General features: G+C 46.5%; 1 protein-coding gene across 4 annotated transcripts in view; it reads left to right on the plus strand.

Annotated features, from left to right (window-relative positions):
- The first annotated feature begins 10,213 nt into the window (after nucleotides 1-10,213).
- The window catches only part of PTPRG (protein tyrosine phosphatase receptor type G), a 710,659-nt gene continuing 693,876 nt past the window's right edge, over nucleotides 10,214-26,996 (plus strand). For 3 of the 4 annotated variants that reach the window (XM_042979322.1, XM_042979323.1, XM_042979324.1), the window contains exon 1: nucleotides 10,214-11,015. In XM_042979322.1, coding sequence (XP_042835256.1) covers nucleotides 10,931-11,015 — 85 coding nt within the window. In that variant the 5' untranslated portion in view covers nucleotides 10,214-10,930. The remainder of the gene's footprint in view (nucleotides 11,016-26,996) is intronic. The other variant, XM_042979325.1, reaches the window with a different exon arrangement.

Consider the following 26,996-nt stretch of genomic DNA (forward strand, 5'->3'; position numbering starts at 1 on the left):
CCAGGAATTTATCCACTTCTTCCAGGTTATTCAACTTGGTGTTGTACTACTGTTCATGGTAGCCTCTTACGATCCTTTGTAGACCTGTTGTGTCAGTTGTATGTCTCTTTCATGTCTGATTTTATTTGAGTCTTGCCTCGTTTTCTAAAGTCTTGTCAATTTTATTTGCCTTTTCAAAAAAAAAAAACAGCTCTTTCATTGATTCTTTCTATTGTTTTTCTGGTTTCTATTTCATTTATTTCTTCTCTGATCTTTGTTATTTTTTTCCTTCCACTAACTTTGGGTTTAGTTTGTTCATCTTTTTCTAGATCCTTGAGTTGTAAATTATATTATTTATTTGAAATATTTTTAAAAAAATTTTTTAGGGGCACCTGGGTGGCTCATTCTGTTAAATGTCCGACTTCAGCTCGGATCATGATCTTGTGGCTTCTAGGTTCGAGCCCTGCTTTGGGTTCTGTGCTGACAGCTCAGAGCCTGAAGCCTGCTTTGGATTCTGGGTCTCCCTCTCTCTCTCTCTCTGTGCCTCACCCACTCACACTCTGTCTCTCTCTCTCTCTCTCAAAAATAAATAAAACATTAAAAAAAATTTTAATGCTTTTTACATTCTATTCCTGTAAACTTCCCTCTTAGTACTGCTTTTGTAGCATCCCATAGGTTTGAGCATGTTGTGTTTCCTTTTTCTCAAGCTATTTTAAAAATTCCCTTTTTATTTCTTCTTGGACCTATTGGTTGTTCAGAAGTATATTGTTTAATTTCCATATATTTGTGAATTTTCCAGCTTCTCTCCTGTTACTGATTTCTAGTTTCATACCATTGTGGTTATACAAGATATTTGGTATGATTTTAATCTTAAATTTGCTAAGACTTGTTTTGTGACCTATCATATGATCTATCTTGGAGAATGATCAAGGCACACTTGAGAATAATGTGTATTCTGCTGCGGTGTGATGGAGTATTCTATATACGTCTGCTGGCCCATTTGGTCTAAAGTATGGTTCAAGTCCAATATTTCCTTGATATTCTGTATGGTTGATCTATCCATTGTTAAAAGTGGGGTATGGAAGTTCCGTACTATTCTTCATGTTTGTGGGTTTCATTACTGGAAGATTATTGTGATCCCCTGGTCGTATCATAGCACCTTGATTTCTCATGTTCCTTGAAGTTTTGCATTGCTGTCTTTGCATTTTGAGGTAGCAGTCACATCCTCTAGTCTTTACTAACTACCCATTCTAATGTGTCCAAAGTCATTTTTCCCCCCTCCAGTGATGTGCTGGAACTTCTCCTCTGGAAACCTTGATTTCCACAAAGGTTCTTCTCTTGTCCACAAGTGATTGTCCAAGATGATGTTTTTCATGGGCTCTCAGACTGTGGCCAAGAGGGGCTGGGGCCAGTTTGCAGGCCACTGCAGGGTGCACAAATGGGGATGAAGTGTGTCTACTTATCGCCCAATGCATGAGTGGGCAATTCCTTCTGGGCTGCTTTTTGTATGGTGCTGAATCCTATAGCTCCATCAAAGGCATTTTGGTGGATGAATGCCAAGGTTTTTTTGTGTGTATGGAGGAGACAAAAACAAGGAACATCCTATGCCACCATGATGTTGATATCACTGTAAATGTTTCTTTTTTTAAAATAAGTTTATTGTAGAAAAGTTTAAATGTGTAAAAAATATAAAGAAGAAAATAAAAATCACTGGTAATTTTACCACCCTAAGATAACCATTTAAAATATTTTAGTGTATTTTCTTCCAATAACTTTCACATATATATATATTTTTAAAGTTAAGGTAAGAGTATGCATTTGTGTTCCCATCTTTACACCTTACAAAGCAAGGTAAGGGGGTGCCTAGGTGGTTCTGTTTGGGGGTACCTGGGTGGCTCAGTCAGTTAAGTGTTAAGATAAGTTAAGTTAGTTAAGCTGTGCTGACTGCTCAGAGCCTGGAGCCTGCTTTGGATTCTCTGTCTCCTTCTCTCTCTGCCCCTCCCCTGCTCATGCTCTGTCTCTCAAAAATAAATAAATGTTTAAAAAAAGCAAGGTAAGCATTGTTTCCCATGTCTTTACAAGCATCATTTAAATTCCCATGCAATAATCTGTTATATTAATGATAGGTTTTTCAAAATGTCATTTTTATGTATAATTTCCTATTATAAATATTATTGCAAGGAACACCTTTGTAAACATTTTTGAGGGATCTTCTCTGCTGATTATCTCTCTCTCTCTCTTTTTTTTAAATAATTTCTTTCTTCTTAAGGATGGATAACACTTTCCCATAATCCCTCATGAATTTTTCTCTATTATTTTATTGTATTCTTTATTTTTATTCAAGTATTGTATTTTATTCTTTATTTTTTTATTCAAGTATAATTGACACTTATTATCTGTTTTTTTTTTTTTAATTTTTAATTTGAGAGAGAGAGAGAGAGAGCACACCTGAGCAGGAGAGAGGGGCAGAGAGGGGGAAAGAGAGAATCTTAAGCAGACTCCACATTCAGCAAGGAGCCTGACATGGGATTTGATCCCACAAACCTGGATCACGACCTGAGCTGAAATCAAGAGTCAGATGCTCAACCAAGTAAGCCACCCAGGTGCCCCTATCTCTGTTTCAAGAGATTACTAAAAGTTAAATTTCCATGCCAAAAGACATAAATATTTTTGAGGTTCTTGTTATATACTGACCAATATTTTTTCAGGACATTTATACCAAATCATATTTCACTGGCAGCATATAAGTAACCATTTCACTGCATGTTTACCAGCATTTAGTATTATCAAGGACAATTTGCAGGTAAATTTCCTTCCTTCCTTCCTTCCTTCCTTCCTTCCTTCCTTCCTTCCTTCCTTCCTTTTTCTTTCTTGTTTGCTTTTTTTAGGGGGTTAGGTTGTCAAGACATTGTATATGTGAAAAAGATCAGCCCCTTCAGAACATTTCAGAGCTTCCTTCACTAACAGAAATCCTAAACAGAAAACTTAAATCCACTGCGTTGAAATATTTCATATTTATTGAAAGTCCCCTTGTTTTCTGCAATTGTGGAAAACAGTATGTCTGTGAAAACTGGTTTAGGTTTTAACACTTTTCATTTCAAAAGCATCGTTGTAAATAGCAGCATAATATTCCATTGAATAGCTATGTCATTATCTAATTGATCCCTACACTTGAACATTTATTTTTTCCCCACATTTTAGCTGGAAATGCTGTGATGAAGATTCCTATTCATGAATTGTTAGCACCTCTGATTACTCTGGACCTACAAAACTTGTGAATCATGTTACTGTGATTTTGGCTTTGACTCTAGCATTTAGGTCTGGTAACTAGGCTTCAGGTCTTACTCCCTGAGCCTAGGGTTCTCCAGAGACTGAGCCCCTCCCTTACTTCACAGTCCTTGGTAGCATCACTTCAAATTACCCAACCTATCGATGCCTTAGTCTTTACTTCTTGAAAATAGGAATAATAACAGTTCCCACCTCCAAAGACTGTTGTCAAGGCTTGAATGAGATTATAGCTACTTTTTTGCTGCCTGTCCTTCTCCTAGTCCTTATTCTTTTTTTTTTTTTTTAATTTTTTTTAACGTTTATTTATTTTTGAGACAGAGAGAGACACAGCATGAACGGGGGAGGGGCAGAGAGAGAGGGAGACACAGAATCGGAAGCAGGCTCCAGGCTCTGAGCCATCAGCCCAGAGCCCGACGCGGGGCTCGAACTCACAGACCGCGAGATCGTGACCTGAGCTGAAGTCGGCCGCTTAACCGACTGAGCCACCCAGACGCCCTCAGTCCTTATTCTTCAAACGTGTTGAAAATCAAGTATAAGCCCTGCACTAGGTCCGGCAAGTGCCTGGCCCTAGTCCGGGCAGAGGTACAGGACCCAAGCAAGGGCAATCAAAATACATTTTGGGGAATCATTATGGACATTGGGAAAGATTTCTGAGAACAGGTATCACCAGGAGCCAGACAAGAAAGTCAAAGGAAAGGTAAGCAGAGCCATCAGAGCTCAAGAGGGAATTTGGAGCCATTGCTGGAGCCCCTTGATACAGTTTTCCCAAAGTCTTACACTTCCCACCAGTGAGATAAATCAATAACTTCCTTTCTTTGCTCCAATTGGTTCATTTAGTGCTTCTGCTGCTCGTAACCAAAACAGCTTTATTGGTCATTTTTGCTGTGAGGATTTAATCCTATTTTACAATAGTGTATTAAAATACTAACACTATTAGTTCACTGAATATAGGGCATTATGTGATCACAAGTATCATTATTATTAGAGGACTTGGAGGCTTTTCTTTTGTACATTTTTTTCAGAGTAAACATATTTTGTTGTTTTTATCCTTTTACCCTAAAATAAACATTGCCCCAGAATCTGAAGTCAGAATGACTAAGTTTTCTGTTGTTACTGTTTTGTAAGGATTCACTCATGAGGTTGGCAACGTAGTCACAAGTACGATTCCTCTACACATGAGGACGCTCTAAGGGAAGAGGTTAATGGCCAATGTACAGTTTCCCACAGCTGCTGTAACAAAGTACCACAGACTGGGTATCTTCATACAGCAGGTATTTATTGTTGCACAGTTCTGGATGCTACAAGTCCAAAATCAAAGCAGTGCCTGGGCCACACTCCCTCTGAAACATGTAGGAAAAGTCTTCCTTGTTTCTTCTCAGTTTCTGCTGTTTGCCATCAATCCGTGGCATTCCTTGGCTTATAAATGTGTCACTTCAGTCAACTGGCCATCTATTTCCCATACGTTTGCATATTGTCTTCGCTCTGTGCTGATCCGTATCTGTGTCCAAATTTCTCCTTTTTGTAAAGACACCGAATGTATTGGATTAGAGCCCACGCTAATGACCTCATTTTAACTTTCCTCTGTAGAGACCATGTTTCCAAATAAGGCCATATTCTGAGGTACCAAGGGTTAGGACTTCAACATTTCTTTCTTTGGGGGGACACAAGTCAACCGACACGGTAACCATTTCGCTTTAACAGTGGAGAGGCTGTTTGCAAAGGCCACAATTCCTCTCATCCTTGTTTTCCTGCTCCCATTTGCAATGGAAGTTTGCTACTCTTCCCCACAAAAGCTGGAGTCTGTTTCTCCTTCTCCCTGAACTGGGGCTTTTGGACTTGCTGGGACCAATAAAACGCAACGGTCAGTCTAGATTTCAAGATAGTGTACAGCCTCCACTCTCATTCCTACTAGCCTGAGACCATTTTGCGAAGTCCGAGATAGGCTGTTGGAAATGTCAGTGAACGAGAACTGAGGAGCCCCAGCCAACGGCACTAATTGCTGGGCATGTACGTGAGGCCATCTTGGACCGGGCAGACCCAGCTGAGCTCTGGCAGCTGGTGCTATAGCTGCATGAAGGACCTCAGACGTGACCAGCAGAAGTACTGTCTCACCGAGCCCAGACTACTGGCCTCCAAAAAAAAAAAAAAAAGGTTATTTCAAGTTACTACATTTTGGAGTGTTTTGTTACATAATAATAAATGATTGATACAGTAGATCTGAGTCCTCTTTTACTACCTCAATCACCTTGGTTAAATCACTTACTTCCACTTACGTCTAGGAGCTCCTGCTTCTTTCTTTGTAAAATGTGGGTATTTTACTGATCTTTCGCCATCAGTTCCAAGTTTGAAGTTGTTCGTTTCCATTTAATAAAACCCCAGCTCAGGGGCACCTGGGTGGCTCAGTTGGTTAAGCATCCGACTCTTGATTTCGGCTCAGGTCGTGATCTCACGGTTTGTGAGGTCAAACCGTGCCTCAGGCTCCACACTGACAATGCAGAGCCTGCTTGGGATTCTCTTTCTCTCTCCCCCTCTGTGCACTCTCTCAAAATAAATAAATAAACTTAACAACAACAACAAAAACAACCCAAAGGGGTAAAAGGCATAAAAGGAACTTATCAGCTCAAGTAACTGAAAAGTCCAGGCGTCTGGTCTGGCTTCCAGTAAGACTTAATTGAAGGACTCAAGTGATGAAATTAGGGTTCTGCTGGCCTCTTCCTTTCCATTCTGTTTTCCTCTGGGCATCAGTTTTATTTTCAAGCAGTCTCTTCCCGAGTGGAGCCCTTCTTTCTTGTCAAAGCTTAAGGTCATCCAGCTTGGTAGGTCCAGAAGGGTCTCGCTCTCATTGTACCAAGTGGAAACAGGTGGCTGTTATTAACCGAATCAGGCCAGGGGGCTGAAAGGCTCCAAATGGTCGGGGTTGGGACATGTGCCGATGCTTCACCAGTGAGGTGGAAAGGCAGAGGGTGGCACTGGAGGAAGAAAGATCAAGACTGTCGGTAAAGATTAGCACAAAGGAAAACCAGGGTGCTGTTAGTGGAAGAAAAGACATGGGAGTTGAGTAGGCAGAGAGTAACATGTTCACTGTCTCTTGCATAGGCTTGTTGAACAGATAACAGTAATAGCTTACATTTATTAAATGCTTATTAGATGCTCCACACTACTCTAAATACTTCACTCTTTTTTCTCTATTTTTTTAAAAAAATCTTTACTTATTTTTGAGAGAGAGACAGAGACAGAACTCGAGTAGGGGAGGAGCAGAGAGAGACAGAGAGAAAGAATCTGAAGCAGGCTCCAGGCTCTGAGCTGTCAGCACAGAGCCCGATGCGGGGCTCGAACTCACGGAGTGTGAGATCATGACCTGAGCCGAAGACGGATGCTCAACCAACTGAGCCACCCAGGTGCCCCACTACGCTCTGTTTAACTCCTTTTAATCTTCTCAATTTAGAAGTAGGTGCACTTATTACTTCTGCTTTACAAATGAGAAGACTGAGGCATGAAGTGGTTAAGTTGCCCATGGTCAAACAGATAGAAGCCAACTAGACTGGCTTGAGAGTGATCACCTTTAACCAACAGTCTCTACACACAATAGACCACCAGCACTATGGCAGGCAGAACCCTGAGATGGTCCCCAAGATTCCCACACCCTGGTGTATTATCCCGTCTTCTGAGAGTGAGTGAGACCTATAAATGTGTTGGGATACTCACTTCATTAGGTTACATTTTGTGGCAAAAGTGATGGGATGCTCACTCCCAAAACTCCTACATAGCTGCCTGTAGGGAGATTCTCTGTCGCTAAAGAAGAGCTGTCGTTATGTGAGAGGACTGAATGGGTTGGACCTGAAGACGGTCTCCAGCTGACATCTACCTCCAGCCAACAAGCAGAAAGAAAATGGGGATCTCTGTCCTACAAAGATCTGAATTCCGTCAATAATCTGAATGGGTTTTGAAGAGGACTCTGAACTGCAGATGAGAATGCCTGGCAGACACCTTGATTTCAGCCTAGGGAGACTCTGAGCAGAGGACCCAGTTATGCTGTACCCCAACTTTGGAACTACCAAGCGGTGACATAATAAAGGTGTATTGCTGTAAGCTCCTAAGTTTGGGGGTAATTTATCACCAACACCAGCCCTTTCTCTTTGTAGACTTATCTTCCCATGGGGGATCCCTTCCCTCTTTTGGCACTCCCACGGCCCCTCACACCCAGTATCTTGGGGTGCTCACCATATTGTGCAGCCCCCACATCTCCTGGGAGGTGGATTGTAATCATCAGGTGGGGACACTGTCAGGTTCACTGCCTGGTCATTCTATACTGTCAACACTTGATATGATGTCCGGTATATATGAGCTGTTCTATAATTGGTTGTAGAATGAATGAATGAAAAGGCATCCTGTGTGGTAGCCATTTAAAATTCTATTTTATAGGGGCGCCTGGGTGGCTTACAACCGACTCTTGGTTTTGGCTCAGGTCATGATCTCGCAATTCGTGGGTTTGAGGCCCGTGTCAGGCTCTGTGCTGACAGTGCTGAGCCTGCTTGGGATTTTCTCTGTATCCCTCTCTCTCTGACCCTCCTCTTTGGGCGGTCTCTTTCTCTCTGTCGTGCTCAAAATAAATAAAGTCACAAAAAAATTCTATTTTATTATGGCACCCGGTAAGGCCTGGGTTCAGCCTAGGGCCTCAGAAAAGTCACCAGCCTGGATCTAATTCAATGTTACTTTTTAGTGTGCGGTGTCCTAAGGGTAGTGGTGATTTACTCTCCAAACCCATGTGAACTTTCCCCCACTAAGCCACTTCTCCTACCCAAGTGTCAGTGTCTTCTCAAACCATCATTTCTTTGCCTCTGCACATGGGTGGAGGCAGACAGGCCTCAGAATCCCAGCTCTACTACTCACTAGCTGGGGATCCATTATTTGACTCCTCTGAACATGTTTCTTTGTCGATAAAATAGGGAAAATAATCCCTACTGCTGGCAGACTCTTGTAAGGACTCTATGTACTTTGGAAGGTAAACACGAAGGTCACAGGCCTTGCCTTTTTTCATCCTGGGCGGGTTCCCACCATGCCCGCACAGTAAATGCTCAATGAATTTGTTGAATGAACAGTTTCTGGAAAAGAATTCAGCACAGTGCCTGGTAGATGATAGGCATTTCACAAATCGCAGTTTTTATTACCTACATTTTGCAAAGGAGGAAACTCACCTGGGGATGTCTTCTAGCCTATAGTTCTAATTCAAATCCCACGGAGTTTACCATTCATTCGTTAGTAAGGTAGCCAGACACACAGGGGTCATTTTAACCTCTTTCGAAGCTCCCAACTGACAACTGGACAGCCCTTAAATACGACACTCCCAAGAAAACTGACCCTCCAGCATTTACGGGGGAGTCAGGATTCCAACAAAACCAGGAAGGACCAAATTCCAAAGCAAACAAACTCATTACTGAGGGAGGGTGTTCCCCCCTGTTCATCTAAAGATAGGGCGCGGGCCCTCCCCAGGAACTTCCTGGCTTTTATTAGTTTGTAATCCCAAACGTAACTTTTCAAAGGTTTTTCTTTTGGAAGTGTGGGTGTGAAACTGCTTCCCTAATCACATCTTGCAGGAGGATCTCTGAACATCTGTACATTATTTGAAAACCTAGCATCCGGTTGGGATGTTTGGGTGGCTGGGTGGGTGGGTGGAGGACCCTGCGTGGTGGGATGGAATAGCAGGAGCACGTTAAAAACATGTCAAAATGGCTTTTAAACAGAGGCAGAAAAATTAGGCAAAAATTACAAATGGCAAATTACCTTGGCTTAATTACACGTTTAATCAAAAGCCTGCCTCCCCCACTTTTAGCACCCGCGTAAGAGGGGAAAATAGGGCGCTTAGAAGTCTGAGCGATAAAGATCTTCTCACCGAGAGCCAAGGGACAAAACTCATTACAGATAAGCCTAGTCCTCCCATTTCCCCCGGACGCCTCTCCCGGATTGCTAAAGAGGCAGCCGCTCCCCGGGTAGCTGCCAGGAAATCGGTCCTGCCCCGCGGCGCTGCTTTCACCCAGCCGAGGGTGAGAGGCGCATTTCCTGCGCCCTCCCCACCACCCAGCCAGAGCGCGGGAACCTTCCCTCCTCCCGCGGAGCTTGGAGTTGGAAAACTCAGCCACCGATCCTCCGTGGCGAGGGGAAAGGGGGTGTGGGGCTCGGAAGGGCTGGATTTTGCAAGCCTCGGATCGTTATCCCTCCCCTCCCCACCCCCCTCCCTAACCGCGGACTCCGCCAATGGAAGCCTGAAAGGGGGAAAAAAAAATTAAATCCCAACGCAGCCCCAGAGCAAAGGCCTCTCGGCTTTGTTTCCAGGCGGGGGAATACGCCGGGCTGGGGGCACGAGCAGGGACTGAGGCAGGGCGCGCCCCGCTGCGGCGCTGCTAGGGCGCTGGGGCCGAACTGGAACCCCCCCCCCCTCGCCTAAAAAGGCGGGCAATCGACTGTCCCCCTCCTCTCCTCTCCTCAGACCCGAACCAGGTCCTCCTCCCCCCAGGTCCGGGATCTCCGAGCAAAGCAGACGACGGAGGGGAGATCTCGCCAAGCCCGCGCTAAGCGCGGCGTCTTTAAGAGCTCGCAGAACTGGGAGCTGGCAAAGACTCGCCAGCCCGAGAAGGCAGCCGTCCTCCTCCCTCTCTCCGAGACTGGGCCAGAGCCGTCCCCAGGCCCCAAACTGCCTCAGCCGAGCCCGCAGTACCCCTGGCTGTGCGGGGGCAGAACCCGGCGGCGGGACCCCTCGGAGGCGGGAGCCGAGCGCGGCTGCTTTAAGAGCGCGGTGAGCGCGCTCCCGCTTCCCGCAGCCCGGCTGCGCGCCCCCGTGCCCGCCGCGCGCCCCCTGCTCGCGCGCCGCCGCGCCCGCCGCCGCGCGCCCCCTGCTCGCTCGCTCGCTCGCTCGCCGGCTTTAAAGTCTCTGCCAGGATCCATGCTCACATGTTACTTCCTGTATGGAGGCATGGCCAGTTTCCAGCCCCGCGCTCCTCGTTCCTCCCCAGCCTGCGCTGGAGCCACAACTTTCAGGAGCATGGACTGAAGGCGCCCTCGCCCCAGCGCCCCTCTGAGATCCTTTGTGTTTTCCTCCGTTTCCTCCGGCCGTTTCTATTTTGGGGGGCTCTTCGCTCCCCCCGCCTCTCCCCTCCCCTTCCCCGCTCGCAAACATGCCTCCTTCCTTCCCCGGGCCCTGGAAGGAGCTGCCTGCCTGAAGCCCGGAGACGCCGCGCCGCGCTCAGCCCCGCCGCCGCCCGCCGGCTCTCGGGCTGCGCCGCGCCGCCGACTCAAGTTGGGGATCTTCGGCTGCTCGCCGCCGCCTGCGGTCCCTGCCTGCCCCGGGCCCCCGGCATCGCCGCCGCCCGCCGACTACTCACTGGCCCTGCTCGCTCGGCTTGCTCTTTTTTTGAACGGAAAGCAGCCCTTCTCCGCCGAGGATCGTCCCCAGCGTGGCTCCGCGTTCCCGGTCACTTTTTGAGATTTTCCGGGGGGCGCTCGGCGGCTTCCCGGATTCCAGGGGGACTCGGGCCGCCGAGCGCGGGGGGCCCGTAGAGCGGGCGAGCAGGGGAAGAGCCCGGGTTTAGCGGAGGCTCACACGGAGGCAAGAACTTATTCAACAAGTTTACCCCCCCTGCCTTCCTCTTTTCGATGTGCGTTTTCGGACATGCGGAGGTTACTGGAACCGTGTTGGTGGATTTTGTTCCTGAAAATCACCAGTTCCGTGCTCCATTATGTCGTGTGCTTCCCCGGTGAGTGCCGGCCGCTGAGGGGACCCGGCCCTGGCCGGCGCGCGCGGGGGGATGCGGAGTTGTCGCCGCGGCACGGAGCTCGGGCGCCCGTCCCGAGGACCCTGGAGAGGGCGAAGGGGGGCCGGGCGCCCGGGAAGGAGAGAGAGGGATCCGCTCGGCTGGTTCTGGCGGCGTTTAGGGAGGCTGATGGTTGGGGAGGATGGAAGCAAGGGCTGGCGGGGGGACAAGGGGCCGTAGAGGTCTGCTCTCGCTCAGGTTTGGCGGGGGGGGGGGGGGTTCTGAGGGAGCCGGAGTAGGAAGAAAAGCTCGCTTTGCTGACACGCCGCGGTTCGGGAGAGAGCGAGCTCTGGAGCGATTGAGGAGACTGGGGCCAGGGGAGGATGCCTCTGTGGGTTTGGGGGGCCCAGGGTGCGCCCCTCGCCTAGGAGAGGATTGAAGGAGCTCGGAATTGGGGGACTTGCTTTGTGGCTTCCCGACCCTTTGGAGAGGCTGGTGGTGGAGGTTTGGGGATGTTGGGAGCCGCCTGCGTTCTGGTGTCCGGAGCCAGGGGCGACCCCCGTTCGGGGCTGGGGGGCAGGCTGCTCTTCCGTGCTGGAGCGAGACAGCTTTCCCGGGCGCTGGGGCCCGGGAGCGGTAGGAGGGCTGGGAGCAGGCGGTTTAGGGAGATCCGTGGCTCCCTCAACCGCGACCCCGTGGCGCCTTTGCCCAGCAACTCTGCTCCGCGGGGCTGCTCCAGTAGGGGCGCCGGGGGCGGGGGTGGTCGGCAGCTGGATTCCAGTTCGCAACGGGGCGGATTTTTTTTCTGTCTCGCGCGCCCTGCCTACCTTCATCTTTGCCCTTTTGCAGGCTGTTCGCGGCTGGCAGACCTAGACCCGCTGCTTTCTGGCCAGGTTAAGACGGGAACAGTATCGGCTATCGATGACGATAATAAATCACCGCACGTAGCAGTGTGCGGCTCGGCGACCCTCCACATCCAGCCCTCCACTGGCGGACCCTCTTTCCTCTCCGGGAGAGCAGAGGCCAGCCGCCTCCCTTGCCTCTCTTGCTGGAGCCCCCCAACCCCCCGCGCCCGGGGCTACAGCTACACAGCTCCGAGCTCCTTGGAGTCTGTCCGACCCCGCTCCCCGGGGGTGGAGGCCACGTCCTCTGCCCTAGCATGGGGAAGGGATGGGAAGGGGGCGATTCGCTTTTTTATCACTCGCTCTCGTAAGGATGGAGGACCACCCCCCCCCCCCCCCGTTTCTGCCCTCTCATCCATTAGCTCTTTGGCTACCCAGAGGTGGGGGTTATCTGAATGAAGGAAAAAAGGAACGTGCCCTGATGTTTCAGGCGGTCACAGCTGCCTGTCCCTGAGCGGCCTGAGCGCAAGGTTTTGGTGCAGCGGGTCTCCCAGCTCCATCGTGCGCCCTGCAACAGGGCGCGGGCGCTCTCGCTGCCCTCAGGGACCTGCTCCGGGAGTGGCAGCGAGTGTCCCTTTTGCAGGCACGGGGTGGCCTCGAGGGGCAGAGAGGCAAAGCACTGTCTTCTCTACGGCACCCCCTTTCCCCTCTGCGCATCCTCCTGCCCCCGGAACCGCAGGGAGCTCCTGCCACTGCCCCGAAACCTAGCTCGGATGGTGAGCGAGGACGCGCGTCCACACCTAACACTGAGGCCTGGGGTTTGCCCACCGGGGTTCCGTCTCCAAGGGGCTAGGGGCGGTGCGGACATTTCTCCTTAAGAATGCCCTCTCTCCCTTAAAAGACTCCGTGTTTGCGTTTCTCATCTGCTGCTTCTAGACTTTCTCTGCCGTAGACTTGCCGGCTGAGTGGGCTCAGGTGCATAGTGGGGTCGAGCGTTGTAAGGGTCACGCTTTAATGGGGGCAGTGGGAGGTAGCAGAAGAGCAGCCCTGCGAAAGAAGAGGAATTTCTCCTTCCACTTCTGGCCGCCTCCTTAGCTCGGCTGTGCAGCCAGTGGGCTGGCCGTGGTTTTCTTTTTCCTGGTGTCTCAGGAAGCTTGAAATCCAAAATGGGACCTCCAGTGATGCCGCCTTCGTGGGGCTCGGACAGTTTGCACCTTCCACGTTTTCTTTTCGTGCCCACGCGGCGAGGTAAATGGCACATTTCCTCGCCCCGGAGCCCAAGACTGTCGGAAAGGGAAGGTGCAATGGTGTGAGGCTCGGGGAAGAGGGCCTGTGGTTCGGAAAAGTACCTTTTGGAGAGGGTGCAGCAAGCAGCCTCTGGAACCAGGCAAAGTTAAAATGTCAGAGCCGTGGGAGACGCCGGCTTTCGGTTTTCCGAAGGTGCCGCGACGCCGCTGGACCTCAGGGGGCGCCCCCGAGCCACTGGTGGGGCTCCTACCACCTCAGCTCGGCCGGCTCGGCCTCCTGGGTGCGGTGGGGCCGCGGTGGGAGCGGGGTTGGGGCGCACGCGGCCGGGTTCCCGGGCTCGGGGGCCTGCGGGTGCGCCCTGGGGCGAGGAGGCAGCCTCAGCTGGGAGCTTCTGCTCCTGGCTCGCTCCAAACCCAGTGGGGGCCCTCATTTGCTTTGGGGATCCCCCCCCTTGCCCTCCCTAACCTCGGAAGCTTTTATCTGGTTGACAGGAGGGATAAAAATGCTTCTGGTATTGGATAGGGTCCTCCTTGTGAGGTTTTAACCCCAATCCCTTATTTTGTTTCCTCTCAGAATGATCAACTTTCCATTTGCATTTGCCCTCCGCTCGTGTTTCGGATGCAGGGTAGCTGTAATTTGGGAGGATTTTGGAAACAGCCCTGCCATGGATCTTTCCCCAGCTGGTCAGAAACAGTGGCTTTTAGTTAGTCTTCCAACAAAAGTACAGTATATGGCAGGTGTGGGACCCGCATCTCGGTTAGTGTTTCAAGAGATGTTTCCACTTTCCAGAGCAGAAGTGTTATCAAACATGTTTTAGTGCCTAGTACGTTCTTTTCCTACGTGCTTTAGAAAATACGCTGTTACAGAAAGATTTATGAAAATAGGAAAATGCAATGGATCCCTGTGGGTCCCGCCACCCAGTTACAGCGATGATCAATTCAATCTTTTCTATACCCTTCCACCCTCCCTAACAGCTGGTTATTTAAAAGCAAACCCGGTACATACTTCACTTAAGCGTGTCGCATATATAGCTCATCTTTGAGAATTTAAGTGCTTGCAACAGGATATAAAATGTTACGTGAGAGGGTTAACATTTTATGTATTTTACATTTGTAAGCTATTCAGCAGAAACATAAAATTTTTTTTTATTGATTTCTTCTCTCTTTCCACCCTCAGAGTGAAACTGTTCTCTTTGATTCTGATATGTTTTGTACCATAATTACATTACATCTAGGAGGCCGACGTTGGAAACACTTCAGATGGATAAGCTCTGTGTACTTTGGATGTGTCAGAATCAGACGATCTGTGATTGATGTCCAGTGAATCTCCCTCTCCTGCTGTCGGATCATTTGCATGTACTTGCTTATTGGTGATGGACATCCTTTATGGCCTTCTTAAAGATACTTTTAAAAAACTTTTATTTATTTTGAGAGAGCGTGCACGTGGGAGGGGCAGAGAGAGGGAGAGAGAATCCCAAGCAGGCATGGGGGCTCAAATCCTTGAACTGCAACACCATGACCCCAGCTGAAATCAAGTGTCTGTTGCCTAACCGATTGAACCACCCAGGCACCCCATTTACGGCCTTCTTAGAAAAACGCAGAGGTAATATTTGTACGCTAGCAATCTTACTCTTGAGGAATGGAGTGAGAAATCACTCAGGTCCCCTCACCCCCTACACCCCGCTTCATGTGTCTCGTTTGAACCTGAATCTTTGTCCAGTCTTGAAACTTGGTCTCTTGGACACAGTTGTGGAATACAGCCTTCCATGTTTCCTTCTAAAGTGTCCTTCTTCCAGAGTTGATGAAGTTAGAACATGAATACAAATAGGCGTATCAGGATTTTTTTGGAAACGGAAAGTTGCTGCTGCCAGAGGCAGAAAGTTTTAAGGAAAAGTTGGCTGAAATGAGAAAAAAACCCACAACTGTTCAATAGTGAAACATCTCCCCATAATCATGGACTTGTTTTCACTGAGTAAAAGATTATATTGTTTACATGAAGCAGTGCAGGGACAGCAAAAGGAAACAAAACCCCTTTCACATTCCTCTTTGTTTTCTGAAACTCCCCAAGTTAATGTATATAATCAGTTACATATTGCTGCACCAATTGGAATGGACTTTCTTGCCATTCAGGTAAGATCATTAAAAATGCCCCATAGCAATTGTTCCTGCGGACCTCCCTCCCATCTCCTTACCCCCTCCCTTGTTTTTCTGGAAACTTCTTGACGCAAAGGACAGTCTGGACACTTAGATTAGCTTTACCTAGGTGAAGACAAATTAAATTTTGCTAATGCTTTGCTGCTTTACCTCTTGACCTTTATGGTGGATGGTTTTTTTTGTTTTTAAATCTGAATTTCCACTCAACATTTTACTTGTATAGTATGCAGGCAGTGTAGCGGTATTTCTAATCAGGTGAAGAGTCTAAGATGGGTGTACATTCTGAATTGCAAGATTCAAAAAAAAATAGGATTAACATTTTCATCCTGGGGCACAACTTCCGTGTGGTCACATTTCATGAATCAGAACTTTCAGGACAAATTCAGGGCATCTGAAGTTATCTAACGAATTCTTGATTCTCCCCATCTGCTCCCCTCCCCAATAAGCCTTTGATGTACCTTGGTAAGGGTTGATCGCTATCAGGTGATAAGTGGTAATCACTGATTTTGTGATTTTGTGATTTTTTGGCTGTATGTGTGGAAAATTAGAGGCCTGTGTATCTAATAATATAAAGGAAGCCAAGGAAATGTGCCTAGCTCCCCACCAGAGCTTGATGTAGGTAAAAAGCTAGTGAATACAGAGGCGGGGGGGTGGGGGGGGTGGGAGGGGCTCCAGAAAGTAAGAAATGTTCTCTTGGTTAAGAGCCTGCCCCCAGCAGGCAGTGGGAGTTGCTTGTGGAATTTGTCCTGGAACGAGATTGCCTGGGCACACATTAGGTCCACGCTAAATATTTGCAAAGGATTAAAGGATCAGATACTTCAGGTTCTCTTCCTGAGAAATTGGAGTGACCACCTTGCTTGTAAAGAACTAAATCCAGGTCTATGGCAATGCTGTGTGCACGTAAAAAATCAAAGGCACCATTGTAAGGAAAAGGGTTATCTGTTACAGACTTTGATTTGACATTTTTGGGGGAAAGGGGGTTGTGTCTATGAGGAATTGTAACCAAGAAAAATCACTCCAAAAATGATGTGTGTTTTAAAATCCCTTGTTTACCTCTCCCTACTTTTCCTACAGTTCCCTTTTGTCTCAAATTTCCAAGACCACAGAATTGTTAACGTTTCTTTAAAAAAAATAAATCTGGAAGCAATGTAGGTGAATTTCATTTTCAGAAGCATCTGATGGTTGAAGTCTATAACAGATAAATTTGTGGTTTGCTCCGGTTCTAAAAAGTATGAAATTTCTAAGAGATGGCTGTGTAAGATTGCTTGAAGTAAGCTAGAGGGCTCCGTGTGCCATTGTCTGCTCCTATAGGGACACCTGTGACTGGAGGGGCCCTTTCACCTGGTATCATTTGCAGCAAAATGTTTGGTGTTTTGACAGAAAAAAGTATAATCTATGTGAGATGGTTTGTCAGGCCTATGCAGGTTCATAGATTTTATGAGTATAATATCTGATACACTTATTTCGAAAAACATTGTAGAAAGTGCTTTTAGGGCTACGTGGAGGAAAGACAGCTGACTAGGTTTGAGATGTGCTTCTCTTTTTGAAGCCCCTCTAACTGAATTGGGTGGTGTTACTGTTGTACCGGGGGTGGGGGCTGGGAGGTGGGAGGCAACTGTCACATTGAAGGAGAAGTTGTGTTCTCATGAAGGTCACTGTACTGTTGGGTCTGCATATAGCAAGAAGTCTTGTAGGAGCTTGGAACTTGTTAATGCCTTTTGTTTTTGTTTTTAAACCAGGTAACTGTGGAGAGTTATACTGAATATATTGAAGTACATAAGAGTATGGTCTTTGCAGCCAGCCCCCCTCTCCCATTACTAGCTGTGCTGCTTTAGATAAGTTACTTCACCTCTTTGTGCCCCTCTTTATCTCTCTTTCTCTTTCTCTCTCTCTCTCTCTGCGAAATGTCACAGTGATAGTACCCTGACTCCTAAGGTCTTTGCATGGCCTGAGCAAGAATGCACGCTAAAGGGCTTAGAACTTTGCATGGTGAACGAGAGGTACTCAGTACAGTAGCCATTTTTATTTTATGTGTATTAAAGAGAGTTGGACAGGAGTATATGGAAAGAGGAGAATGGAACTGAAAAAGACAAGGGTGTGTAAAATTAAAAAAAAACCATTTTAAAAGTGTTTACATAAACTTGCACGATGGGTTTTGTGCCTGGCTTTGCTGTTGAGGGCAAGGAGGAAGAGGACGGGCATGGGGACATCCCATGTAAAATTAGTGAAATGGTTACTTTTTGAGGTTTAAGAAAATAAAGTCTCAATGAAGTCTGAGATATCTCATCACTCACAGGATAAAGGAGGGTCTCCCCGTTACCAACTTAAAAGTCTTTTTCTTTTTTAATGTTTATTCATTTTGAGAGCAAGAGGGAGAAAGAGAGGGAGGGAAGGAGGGATAGAGAGAATCCCAAGCAGACCCTGTGCTGTGAGCAGAGCCCGACCGGACATGGGGCTCGAGAGATCATGACCTGAGCGGAAATGAAGAGTCAAACCCTTATCCGACTGAGCCCCCCTCAGGCGCCCCTCCCAACTTTAAATGGAAAAAATGTTTTCCACGGGTTTAAAAGGTGCCGTGTGAATCTCCAGGATCCCCGTGTGGTGCTATCCTTGGTAGAAAGAGTTGCCTGGCCCTGCACCCTGGGGTGCCGATTCTTCTAAGGCCTTCTGGACTGTGTTGTTACCAAAGGGGATGGGTCTGCCTGTTACTGGCATTCCTGGGTTTTAATTTTGTGCTGCTAAGGGGAAGCAAGCAGTGCTATTTGGGTATTGCTTTTATTTTGTACTCGTATGGCACTTGGACACCGTCACGTCCCTGGCTCCCCGTCTTCATAGATTCAGACCTGCCGAGCGTGCAGGGGAGAGCCACACACCGTGCGTAGCTCCTGCCCTTGAATCAATTTCTTGCAAACTGAAATCAGCATGATGGTTTTCTGGCCAAACAACAAAATGCGATTTTAAACCACTCGACTTAGCTATTTTTGGGCTGTGGCAAAGTGACACAGTTGGCTGCTAAAATCGAGCAGCTAAAAAAGAAGAAATGAAAGCATAGTTCATGGAATATGTAACACTTCCATGCAAGAAAATAGGACAACTGGTCTTATTTTTGGGTCTGTGATACTATTTTTCTAACGAGAATGAAACAGGTTTGTCAATTGATACCGCAATGGGTATACTTTTGAGGAATTCACGCTGGTTGTAGGACTCCAAGAGGTATTTGAATTTTCACACCATTGCAGCCATGTAAACTCCACAGTGTACTTAAATCAGATAAATGCATCATCAGTTTGGAATAGTTTGGATAGAGAAGACAGCCATAAACGGTTTACCAAATGTAAACGCATAGGCCGGATTAATAAGGAAATGTTGACTTTTTGCAGGTCACGTTAGTTACGCATTGTCAAAAGGATTTCTTTACAAAGCAATTGTTATTTATAAGTGGGTTCTGTTTATTAAAAAAAAAAAAATTACTTTTCCTGAAATGTGCCCATTCAGCGAGTGTGGAGGCTATGAACTAGGGGCGAATTACCCAACATCTTGTGGAGGCGGGATTGAGGGGCCGGCATCAGTGAACTGTCAGACCCAGATGGAGGTACCTCTTTCTTCAGGAACCACTGTAGGACCCCAGAGGCGCAGGTTGAAATTCTTGTTCTATTATGGCAGTGTTGCCTTGGGCAAATGGGCCTCAGTTTTTTAATCCATAAAATGAGAACAGTGGTGCTTGCCATTATCTAGGCGCTGTGCCTGAGCTTTTACCTACCTGGATGTAGACACTGTAAATATCTCTGCTTTAGGTTGAAGAAACTAAAGCTGAAGGAAGCTGTCCCTTGTCCACGGTGTCACTCCTTGGAGTAAGTGGGGTTGGCTAGATGATGTCTCTCTAATCATTTCTCAGGATACTTTTGAATTTCAGACTGGTTGCTGTTTGTTTGAAAACTGTTTTTCCTAATTGCATAGGAAGGGCAATTAAGAGACAGACCCAGCCTTGTATATTTCGCCTTGGTACTTTTCCCATATAAGCAAGGACCATAAACACTAGGTGAAGTAAAGGTGTCTTTCTGTGTATTTACCACAAATAAATAAGGAAATAATGCAATTAGTATAGGACTTTCTTTGGTTTCATTGAAGGGATGACCTTTCAGCAAATTACTTTAGCTTCTCAATAAGGTGATAATAACTGTGGGCAGAGTGAGTTTGTTGGTGGTAAGTTTTTTTGATTCCTCGTCAGAATGATCTCATGTAGTTTATACTTTGAGAACTTTTGTTTGTGGCATCGAATATGGTTATGTTAGAATAATGTGGTATTATTATCCCATATATCATTCAAGTGTGGGCCGCAGGCTCTGGAGCTCAGCTGTCCTGGTTGTGTCCTTTTTTTGACTTGATGAAAAGGTCTGAGGGAGTTGTATTTGGTGGCAAGAGATGGTGTGGGTTCTGGATTTTTCCTCTGGGGTTTAGAAGTAGCCAAGGGAGCCAGGCAAGCCAGGCATGGGATCTGAGGAAGACCCTGCGCTCCTTTGGGGTTGTTTTCCCCACCCTTAACTGAAATTCGCCTGGGATTTTAGGGGTTGTTGGTGCCAGGCTGGGCAGTTTGGAAGGTTGTAGCCTTTCTGCAGGATGCAAGTCAGATGCTCATTGCATATTATATTGTGATTTCTGAGGTGTACATCTTGTTAACATTCCTCTGAGAGTTTGCTTCCTAAGGCTCTAAGAACCCTTTGATTATGTTGCTAACCTTGCTACAGAATATCCTGAGGGAACAGCCAACAAGGTGGTGAGTGGATCTTGGTTAATGGAATGCCTGTAAGCTATTTTTTGTTTTTAAACATTAAACCTTATTTTTCCTGGAGTCCAGGTGAAAAACGGAGGCTTGTTCGTGCCAATGAGGTTACATATAGGGCCTTTAAAACTAATGTGATTTGTGATTATGGGGCAGGATTCTTTGTCTAAATAGAGAACACAAAGCTAGTTCTTGATCTTACCCTGGAAAAGAGAAATAGAGAAGGACAGTCATTCGGGTTATCTGGAGTTCTGCGGGGGGCATCTGGCCATACTGTGTTGACAAGAAAAAAATGAAATGAAAAATTGGGGCATTTTGTATCTATGCCCTTAACAAGTGGATCCTGAGTATTTACAGCATGCCGGGCACTGTTCCAGGCACTTGGGGGACAGTGGTGACCCAAATGGGTGGAAACTCCTGTCCTCATGGTGGCTTCCCAGAGACGTCTCAGTTACTCCTGGAAAATTGGATGCACTGCAGCTTAGTGCCTATATTCTTGCTTGGCAACAGGGTAAGCTTGAATTAAATAGTGGCTGCCCCCTGAGATGGGGCAGTCACCAGGCCCATAGCGGTTATTTACAATATCCAGCTGGTCCCTGGAGGTGTTTGCCATCTGTGTAGGGGAGACTTGTAAGTTTCTGCCTGAGGGCAAGTTTTTTTGTTTTGTTTTTTTCTCTTTTTTTGGTTATTGCTTGCTTGAGGTTTTGTATTACTTGGATTGGAGGTGCGTAAGTGCATGTGTATGTGCATGTCATGCTGTGAGGACAAACACCACTGGCTGACAGAGTGCCTTCATTCCTGTCAGTCTGGCCTATACAAGCTGGAGCTCAGCCATCCTGGCTGGGTCCTTTTTGGCTGTGTAGGTGGCCTGCTGCTTGGGCGTTTCACGGTATTGTGACTTCTGTGGCCCTAGTCTAAATTGCTGTTGGCTTGTTCAGTTTCAAAAAAGTTGTTTTGAAAAATGTTATCATTTGGTATAAGAACCAGCTCTCTTGGTCACCTCCTTGTTACCAAACTATAGAGGAAGGAGATGAGGGAAGGACGGTGACCAGTCTGGAAGGATCCAAGTCAGTTAATACTGGAGATGTCATTTTAGTGGGTCCCTTGCCAAGTATCTTAATTTTTTCATAGAACATCCCTGAGCCATTAACTTTTTTTGTGTATGATACCTATACATGGTTTAATGTATGGTGGAAATAGCACATCTTAATTTTTCCAAAAACAACATATGAAAACCAGCAGAATGGCCAGCTTTTGGCATAGACAGAAGATTTGAGTAGGTGATTCCTTCGCCCTAATTCTAGCACATTCTTCAAGTGGCCATTATGATATGTGGTATATTCACCTGAATTCCTTATGTATGATTCAGATCCTAATTAGACTGTTTGCTCTTTGAGGCCAGGACGTCATTCCTCCTTCCATCTGGTCTATCTTCAGCATCGGTGGGGTGTTAGTCATATTTGAGGACTGACAGAATGAGTAGATGCTCCCTTAAACAAGACATTACCAGATATTTGATATCATTGTAATTGGTTTCCAGAAATCTCACATTATATATTGTATCCTTATAAGAGGTAGGGTATTCATACTTAACGTCTTCTTTAAGAGAATTAAGGGTATACATATTTTCATGGTGTTTGCAGTCCATCCTTAAAAAGGAAGAAGCTGGGCACCTGGGTGGCTCAGTCAGTTGAGCATCCGACTCTTGTTTTTGGCTCAGGTCATGATCCCAGGGTCTTTGGGATGGAGCCCCGCATCCTACTCCCACTTGCGTGTGCCCTCGCTCTCAAATAAGTAAATAAATAAAATAAAAATAACATAATAAGAGAGAAGATAAATTTGTATCTTCTGTTGCTGGCCACCAAGGTATCTTTTGCTGGAAACAAAATACATTCTAATTAGAGTTGTATGTCCTCAGGGGCAGCAGGGTTATATTTTGATGATCACAAACTTTTCTCTTTTGGAATAACTTAGGCTACATTCTGTGAGGCTGATGTTCATTTACACCAGTAGTCCCCTTGGTTTTAGGGTTGATTAAGGAGAAATGGGTATTCGCATGTCTGCTTTGGTTGTTCTGGTAACAGTGACATGAGGTATCTAGAGGGCCGCAGAGTTTGCTTGCATGGACCATAGAGTCTGAAGATGAATGTTGATCTAGTACCTTGTGACAAGGCTTTGGGCAGGTTGGTCTAGGAAAAGGGCTTGCCCGAAATGACCATTTTTGCTTGCTTCACAAGTATTGGTTGATCACCTTGTCGAATGGCCTTGATGAGACAGCTGTTGGCTGGTACACCATGGTGATTCTTTACTTTGCTTAGAAACGAAGTTTTCTAGAATTCATTGCTAGTCGACGCCACCCTGTTTTATTCTTCTTCCATCCAGTTGTTTTCTAAAACTACTCATTTTCTCTGCTTACATGCATGCAAAGGCCACGTGGAGGGTGAGGACAATAGAAAAAACTTGGTAGTTTTAGATATCAGCTCCTCATTTTCCCAACTGATCAGATTGTGCAGAAGCTGCTAAAATTATCTCGCGGGATAGAGGGTGGGTAACTCTGGCATTCGTTTTTTCTGAACCCCTTTTAAGATGTGCTTTTTTTTTTTTAGTTGTGTTTTTAATGTTTGTTTTTGAGAGAGACAGAGACAGAGCACCAGCAGGGGAGGGGCAGAAAGAGAGAGACACACACAGAATCCAAAGCAGGCTCCAGGCTGTGAACTGTCAGCACAGAGCCCGACATGAGGCTCGAACCCACCAACAGTGAGATCATGACCTAAGCCAAAGTCGGAGGCTTAACCGACTGAGCCACCCAGGTGCCCCTTAGGATGTGCTTTTTAAAAGAGAAGCTTCTCAGTTGTTACTGAGGCATAGCGACTGATGCAAAGGGGGGGGGGTTGCTGCTGATTCTAGAGGTTCCTGTCTTCACTGGGGATGCCAAGTGGAGGAAAAATTGATTTCTGGAGATGTAAGCACTCTGACCAGAAAAACAAAGGAGTTTGGGGAAATAATTCTTCACGTGCCTTGGGACCTTTAAGAGTTTTGACGAAGTGAGACTTGAGACAGGTGCATTCTGATGAAAGGGGCCACTGGCAAATGTGTTTGGTTTTTGAATTGCACAGGTCTGTCCATCAACTTAAGTAAGTGACCCACTTTCGTGAATCCTCGCTTTGTTCTTTACTTACTTGGGCCAGTTACTTGAATTAGTTTTCTCACCTATAAAATGGGGGATGATGAGAGTTTTAACCTCCTGGAGTCCTTGCGGGGATGAAATGGGACTGTGAGTGCAAAGTACCAGAAAAGCGTCAGGTGCACAGGGCATTATAAATGGTGCCTAGCCGTTTTTAATATCTGTTGCTTAACACTTATGAAAGAAATGCTTGCATACATATGAACTCACTTAGTGCCTTGTGACCCTATGAAGAGGTGGGAGACTGGGAACTCAGGGAGAGCGGAGATCCCACAGTTAACAAAATGGCCGGATCGGAATTCCAACTTGCCTTTCTAGATGGTGTCATGTTCCCTCTCCTCGTAACAGAGTAGGTGGTGGATGAATTAAAGTGCATGTGGCACCGGAACATTTGTTATTGACAGAGATTTACCAAAGATGGCTATTAGGTTTCAGTTTGCCCTATCTGCCCCCACCTTAACGGAACAGGTTTATAGTTACCCTTGGTATCTCATTACTGAAATTACCTGTGTGGGTAGGATGTACGTGTCTTACTCTCGCCCTTCCGTCTTTCCTTCCTCCTGTCTGTCTGTCTATCTATCTATCTATCTATCTATCTGTCTATATCTGTTAACGTGGGACCTGTCCTATCCCTAGGGTGCACACGGATGGGAATACTCAGTGCAAGTCTGTAGCATGTACGTGTTCATGTGTTTGTCTCCTTCTTGTCCCTGTGTTATTTTGCAGGTGTTCTACACAGGGATTGGAAATTGGCATTTGAGGTGAGGGTCCTCATTGCCCTAGCTTGACAGACATTGCTATTTGATCACAGAGCTTTTTCCTGCGAACACCTAAACTAGGTCTTGAAGTTCTTTGCAAGATTTGGCCTGGGAGAGGACTTCTGTGCTGTCGCTGTGCTATTCTGAGACACGTTAGCCAGCCTTAGAGGATAGCATAAGGAAAAGCATTTCCAAGGGGCTTTTATATTCTTGCTACTGCAGGGGCAATTTTTAAACCATGGAGCTCTTTTGAAATGGACCTGAAAGAGCAGGTATCAATAGCAAGTGTCATGTGCACAGGTTTCCTGATTCACAACATTGATTTTGGCTCATATTTGACTCACATTCATTTATTCACAAGGAAAAAAAAAATCCAATCTCTTGGTGGTGGTTACATCATATTCTAATTGGTGAGCTTTACTAATGCAGGTTTAGGGACTTAAATTTAGTTGCTTATTTTTCCTTTTCTTCAAAGCCCAAAGGTTTTGCATCAGATTAAGGCTCCTGTAGGACTGTTTGTATTCCAAAGTGACACCTTTCTGAATTCTTAGCTATTTAAGTAAGCGTTAAGTACGGGTTTGGTGACAGCAGTCTTTAAAACTGTGACTGGCTAAATGGATCCTTCCCCCTGTTGTTTATATCTGGTAAAGTGTCTTGTGTTTACTCTGAATAAATTCATTGTTACCTTTTAGGTAGCTTGTGTCTCAAAATTTGAGCGGTCCCCTGATCAGTGTTATTTTTGCTACTGAAATTGGAGAGCGGGGATAAAAGGTGAAAGGAGTTCTTTTGTGAAGCTGACATCAGATGACTTTTTGGTATTTGGTAATACACCAAGTACTTGGATGACGGCAGGTAATCCCTTATCTGTTCCCTGGATATAGCTTTTCCCCCCTAAAGGTTGAGCCTTTGCTTAGCTATGAACTGTGGAGCTAAGTTGTCCCATATAGTAGCTGCCAGCCACATGTGGCTAGTGACCACTCAAAATGTGGCTTGTCCGAATTGAGACACGCTTTAAGTCTAAGATACACACGGAGTTTCAAAGACCTATGGAAAAAGTTTGTAAAATAGCTCATTAAAATTGTACATTGATTGTTGAAATGATAAATTTTCAATACTTTGGGTTAAGTGGAATATATTACTAAAATTTATATTGCCTGTTTCTTTTTACTGTTTTGTGTGATGTGACCATTGTAAAACTTAAAAGTACGTATGTGGCTCACATTCCTGGCTTGTATTGTAGTTTTATTTGATAGCACTGGGGTAGAGTGCTCTTTCCAGCCTTATCTTGCCTTCCAGAAGAGCGTTTCACAGCTGTACCCCCCCTGCATGACAATGATCACCTCTCCTCCCTTCCGTACCCTTTTGACACATGGGACCAGGAGACTCTAGTCCTTGGTGGAGAGGCTTGCCTCCTGGAAGGCTCTGTCACTAGAAAGCAAGAGTCTGGGTATCAGGATAGAGAGTTGAGATCATTTATCTCTGAGGTCATTTATTTATTTTTAAAAATGTATTCATTTCTGAGAGAGAGCGCACGTGTGTGGGGGAGGGGCAGAGAGCGAGGGGGATAGAGGATCGGAAGCAGGCTCTGCACTGATAGGAGTGAGGCCCACGTGGGGCTTGAACTCCCCAACTGCGAGATCGTGACCTGAGCTGAAGTTAGACGCTCAATCTGCTGAGCCACCCAGGCAGCCCATAGCTCTGAGGTCATTTAGCTCTGCCCGGCTGTGAAGTGGGGTGTAGCAGTCCCTGCTCTGTGAAGTCGTTGAAGGACTAAATGAGGAGGGCCCCGTAAGGCAATTAACACAGGCCTGGTGGATAGTTAGCATTTGAAAATATTAGCCATTGTTGTTATTTTACCAGCTCCTGAGTGGGCATTTGGCAGAGTTCCTGGCTTTGATTTCTCCCTCTTCTGGTTTTAGTTGGTGATGCACTGTGGGGTCTCTGGAGGGTTTCCAGCCGGCCTGCATGGTTTTAAAATGCCAGCCTCTGCTTCCTTGGACACCTAGGACAGTGGAGGAGACCTTGAGCATTCAGACTGAGCTTGCACTAAGCAACTTGAAAGGCAGAAAGGACCTTGGAGAGCTTCAGGCATTGCCAGCTGCTTGCTCATAGAAGCTCGTTGACCAGAGTGCTAATCCATCCCCCAATACCTGTTCCTTCCTGCCTATGGGACCTTTCGTCATGCAACACCCCAGGCCCTTGCATTTGTCCTCCTGTGTGTTTGGTTTACTGAGGCCGAAGTTTCCATTTCTAGTGAATAGCCAAGTCCATACCAGATCCAAGGACTGCACTCTAGTTATGACCAGCGGTCCGGGCGTTATTAACACAGCTGTGGATCCAGTGAAGTGGAGCAGGTGCATCTACAGAGAGCAGAGATGTCCAAACCTTTTCTAAAGATGTCTGGTTTCTTTCTCCAACAGAATATGAAAACGGAAGGCTCTTCCAAGCAGAGTCAATATTCCAGACTTGCCAACCTGCTTCTTAACTATGAAGGGGCCAATGGGGAAAATGGGAGAGATGAACACACGTATCAGACGGCTCAGATCCACCTAGAAGGTTCTTGACGTTGGGTCCTGTGTGTCGGTGCACATCTGCAGGCCAAGAACTTGGGTAAGGGTGGCCGATGCTGGAAGGAAGCGGCAGGTTGGCTGGGAAGGCCCATCCCTCTTTAATTGTTCTTCAGGTTCTGGATGGGAATGCTTCCTTCCCAGGGAAGGTTTGGCAGGGTGGACACATGCCCTTTGTTTGGTGCAGGTGATAAGAATCGGAGTTTCAGTTGTTAAGTTCTTTTGCGAGGTATAAAGGAGGATGTTGAAGTCTTCAAGTTAGGGTGTCAAAGACGCGTTAGTAAGTAGGTCCTTAGGCCCCATCCAGCGTCTGCCTTGGAAACCCAGGGGAGGGGCTGTGAGAGCAGCTGTTCGTGCTCACGTGGGAAGGGGAAGGAAAGGACTTCTCTGAGGACTTTCTCGTCTTCGGCACAGCGAGATTTCAGAGTGACTCATAAAGGAAAATGGTCCTC

The sequence above is a fragment of the Panthera tigris genome, chromosome A2 (genome assembly GCF_018350195.1).
Source record: "Panthera tigris isolate Pti1 chromosome A2, P.tigris_Pti1_mat1.1, whole genome shotgun sequence".
Classification (NCBI taxonomy): domain Eukaryota; kingdom Metazoa; phylum Chordata; class Mammalia; order Carnivora; family Felidae; genus Panthera; species Panthera tigris.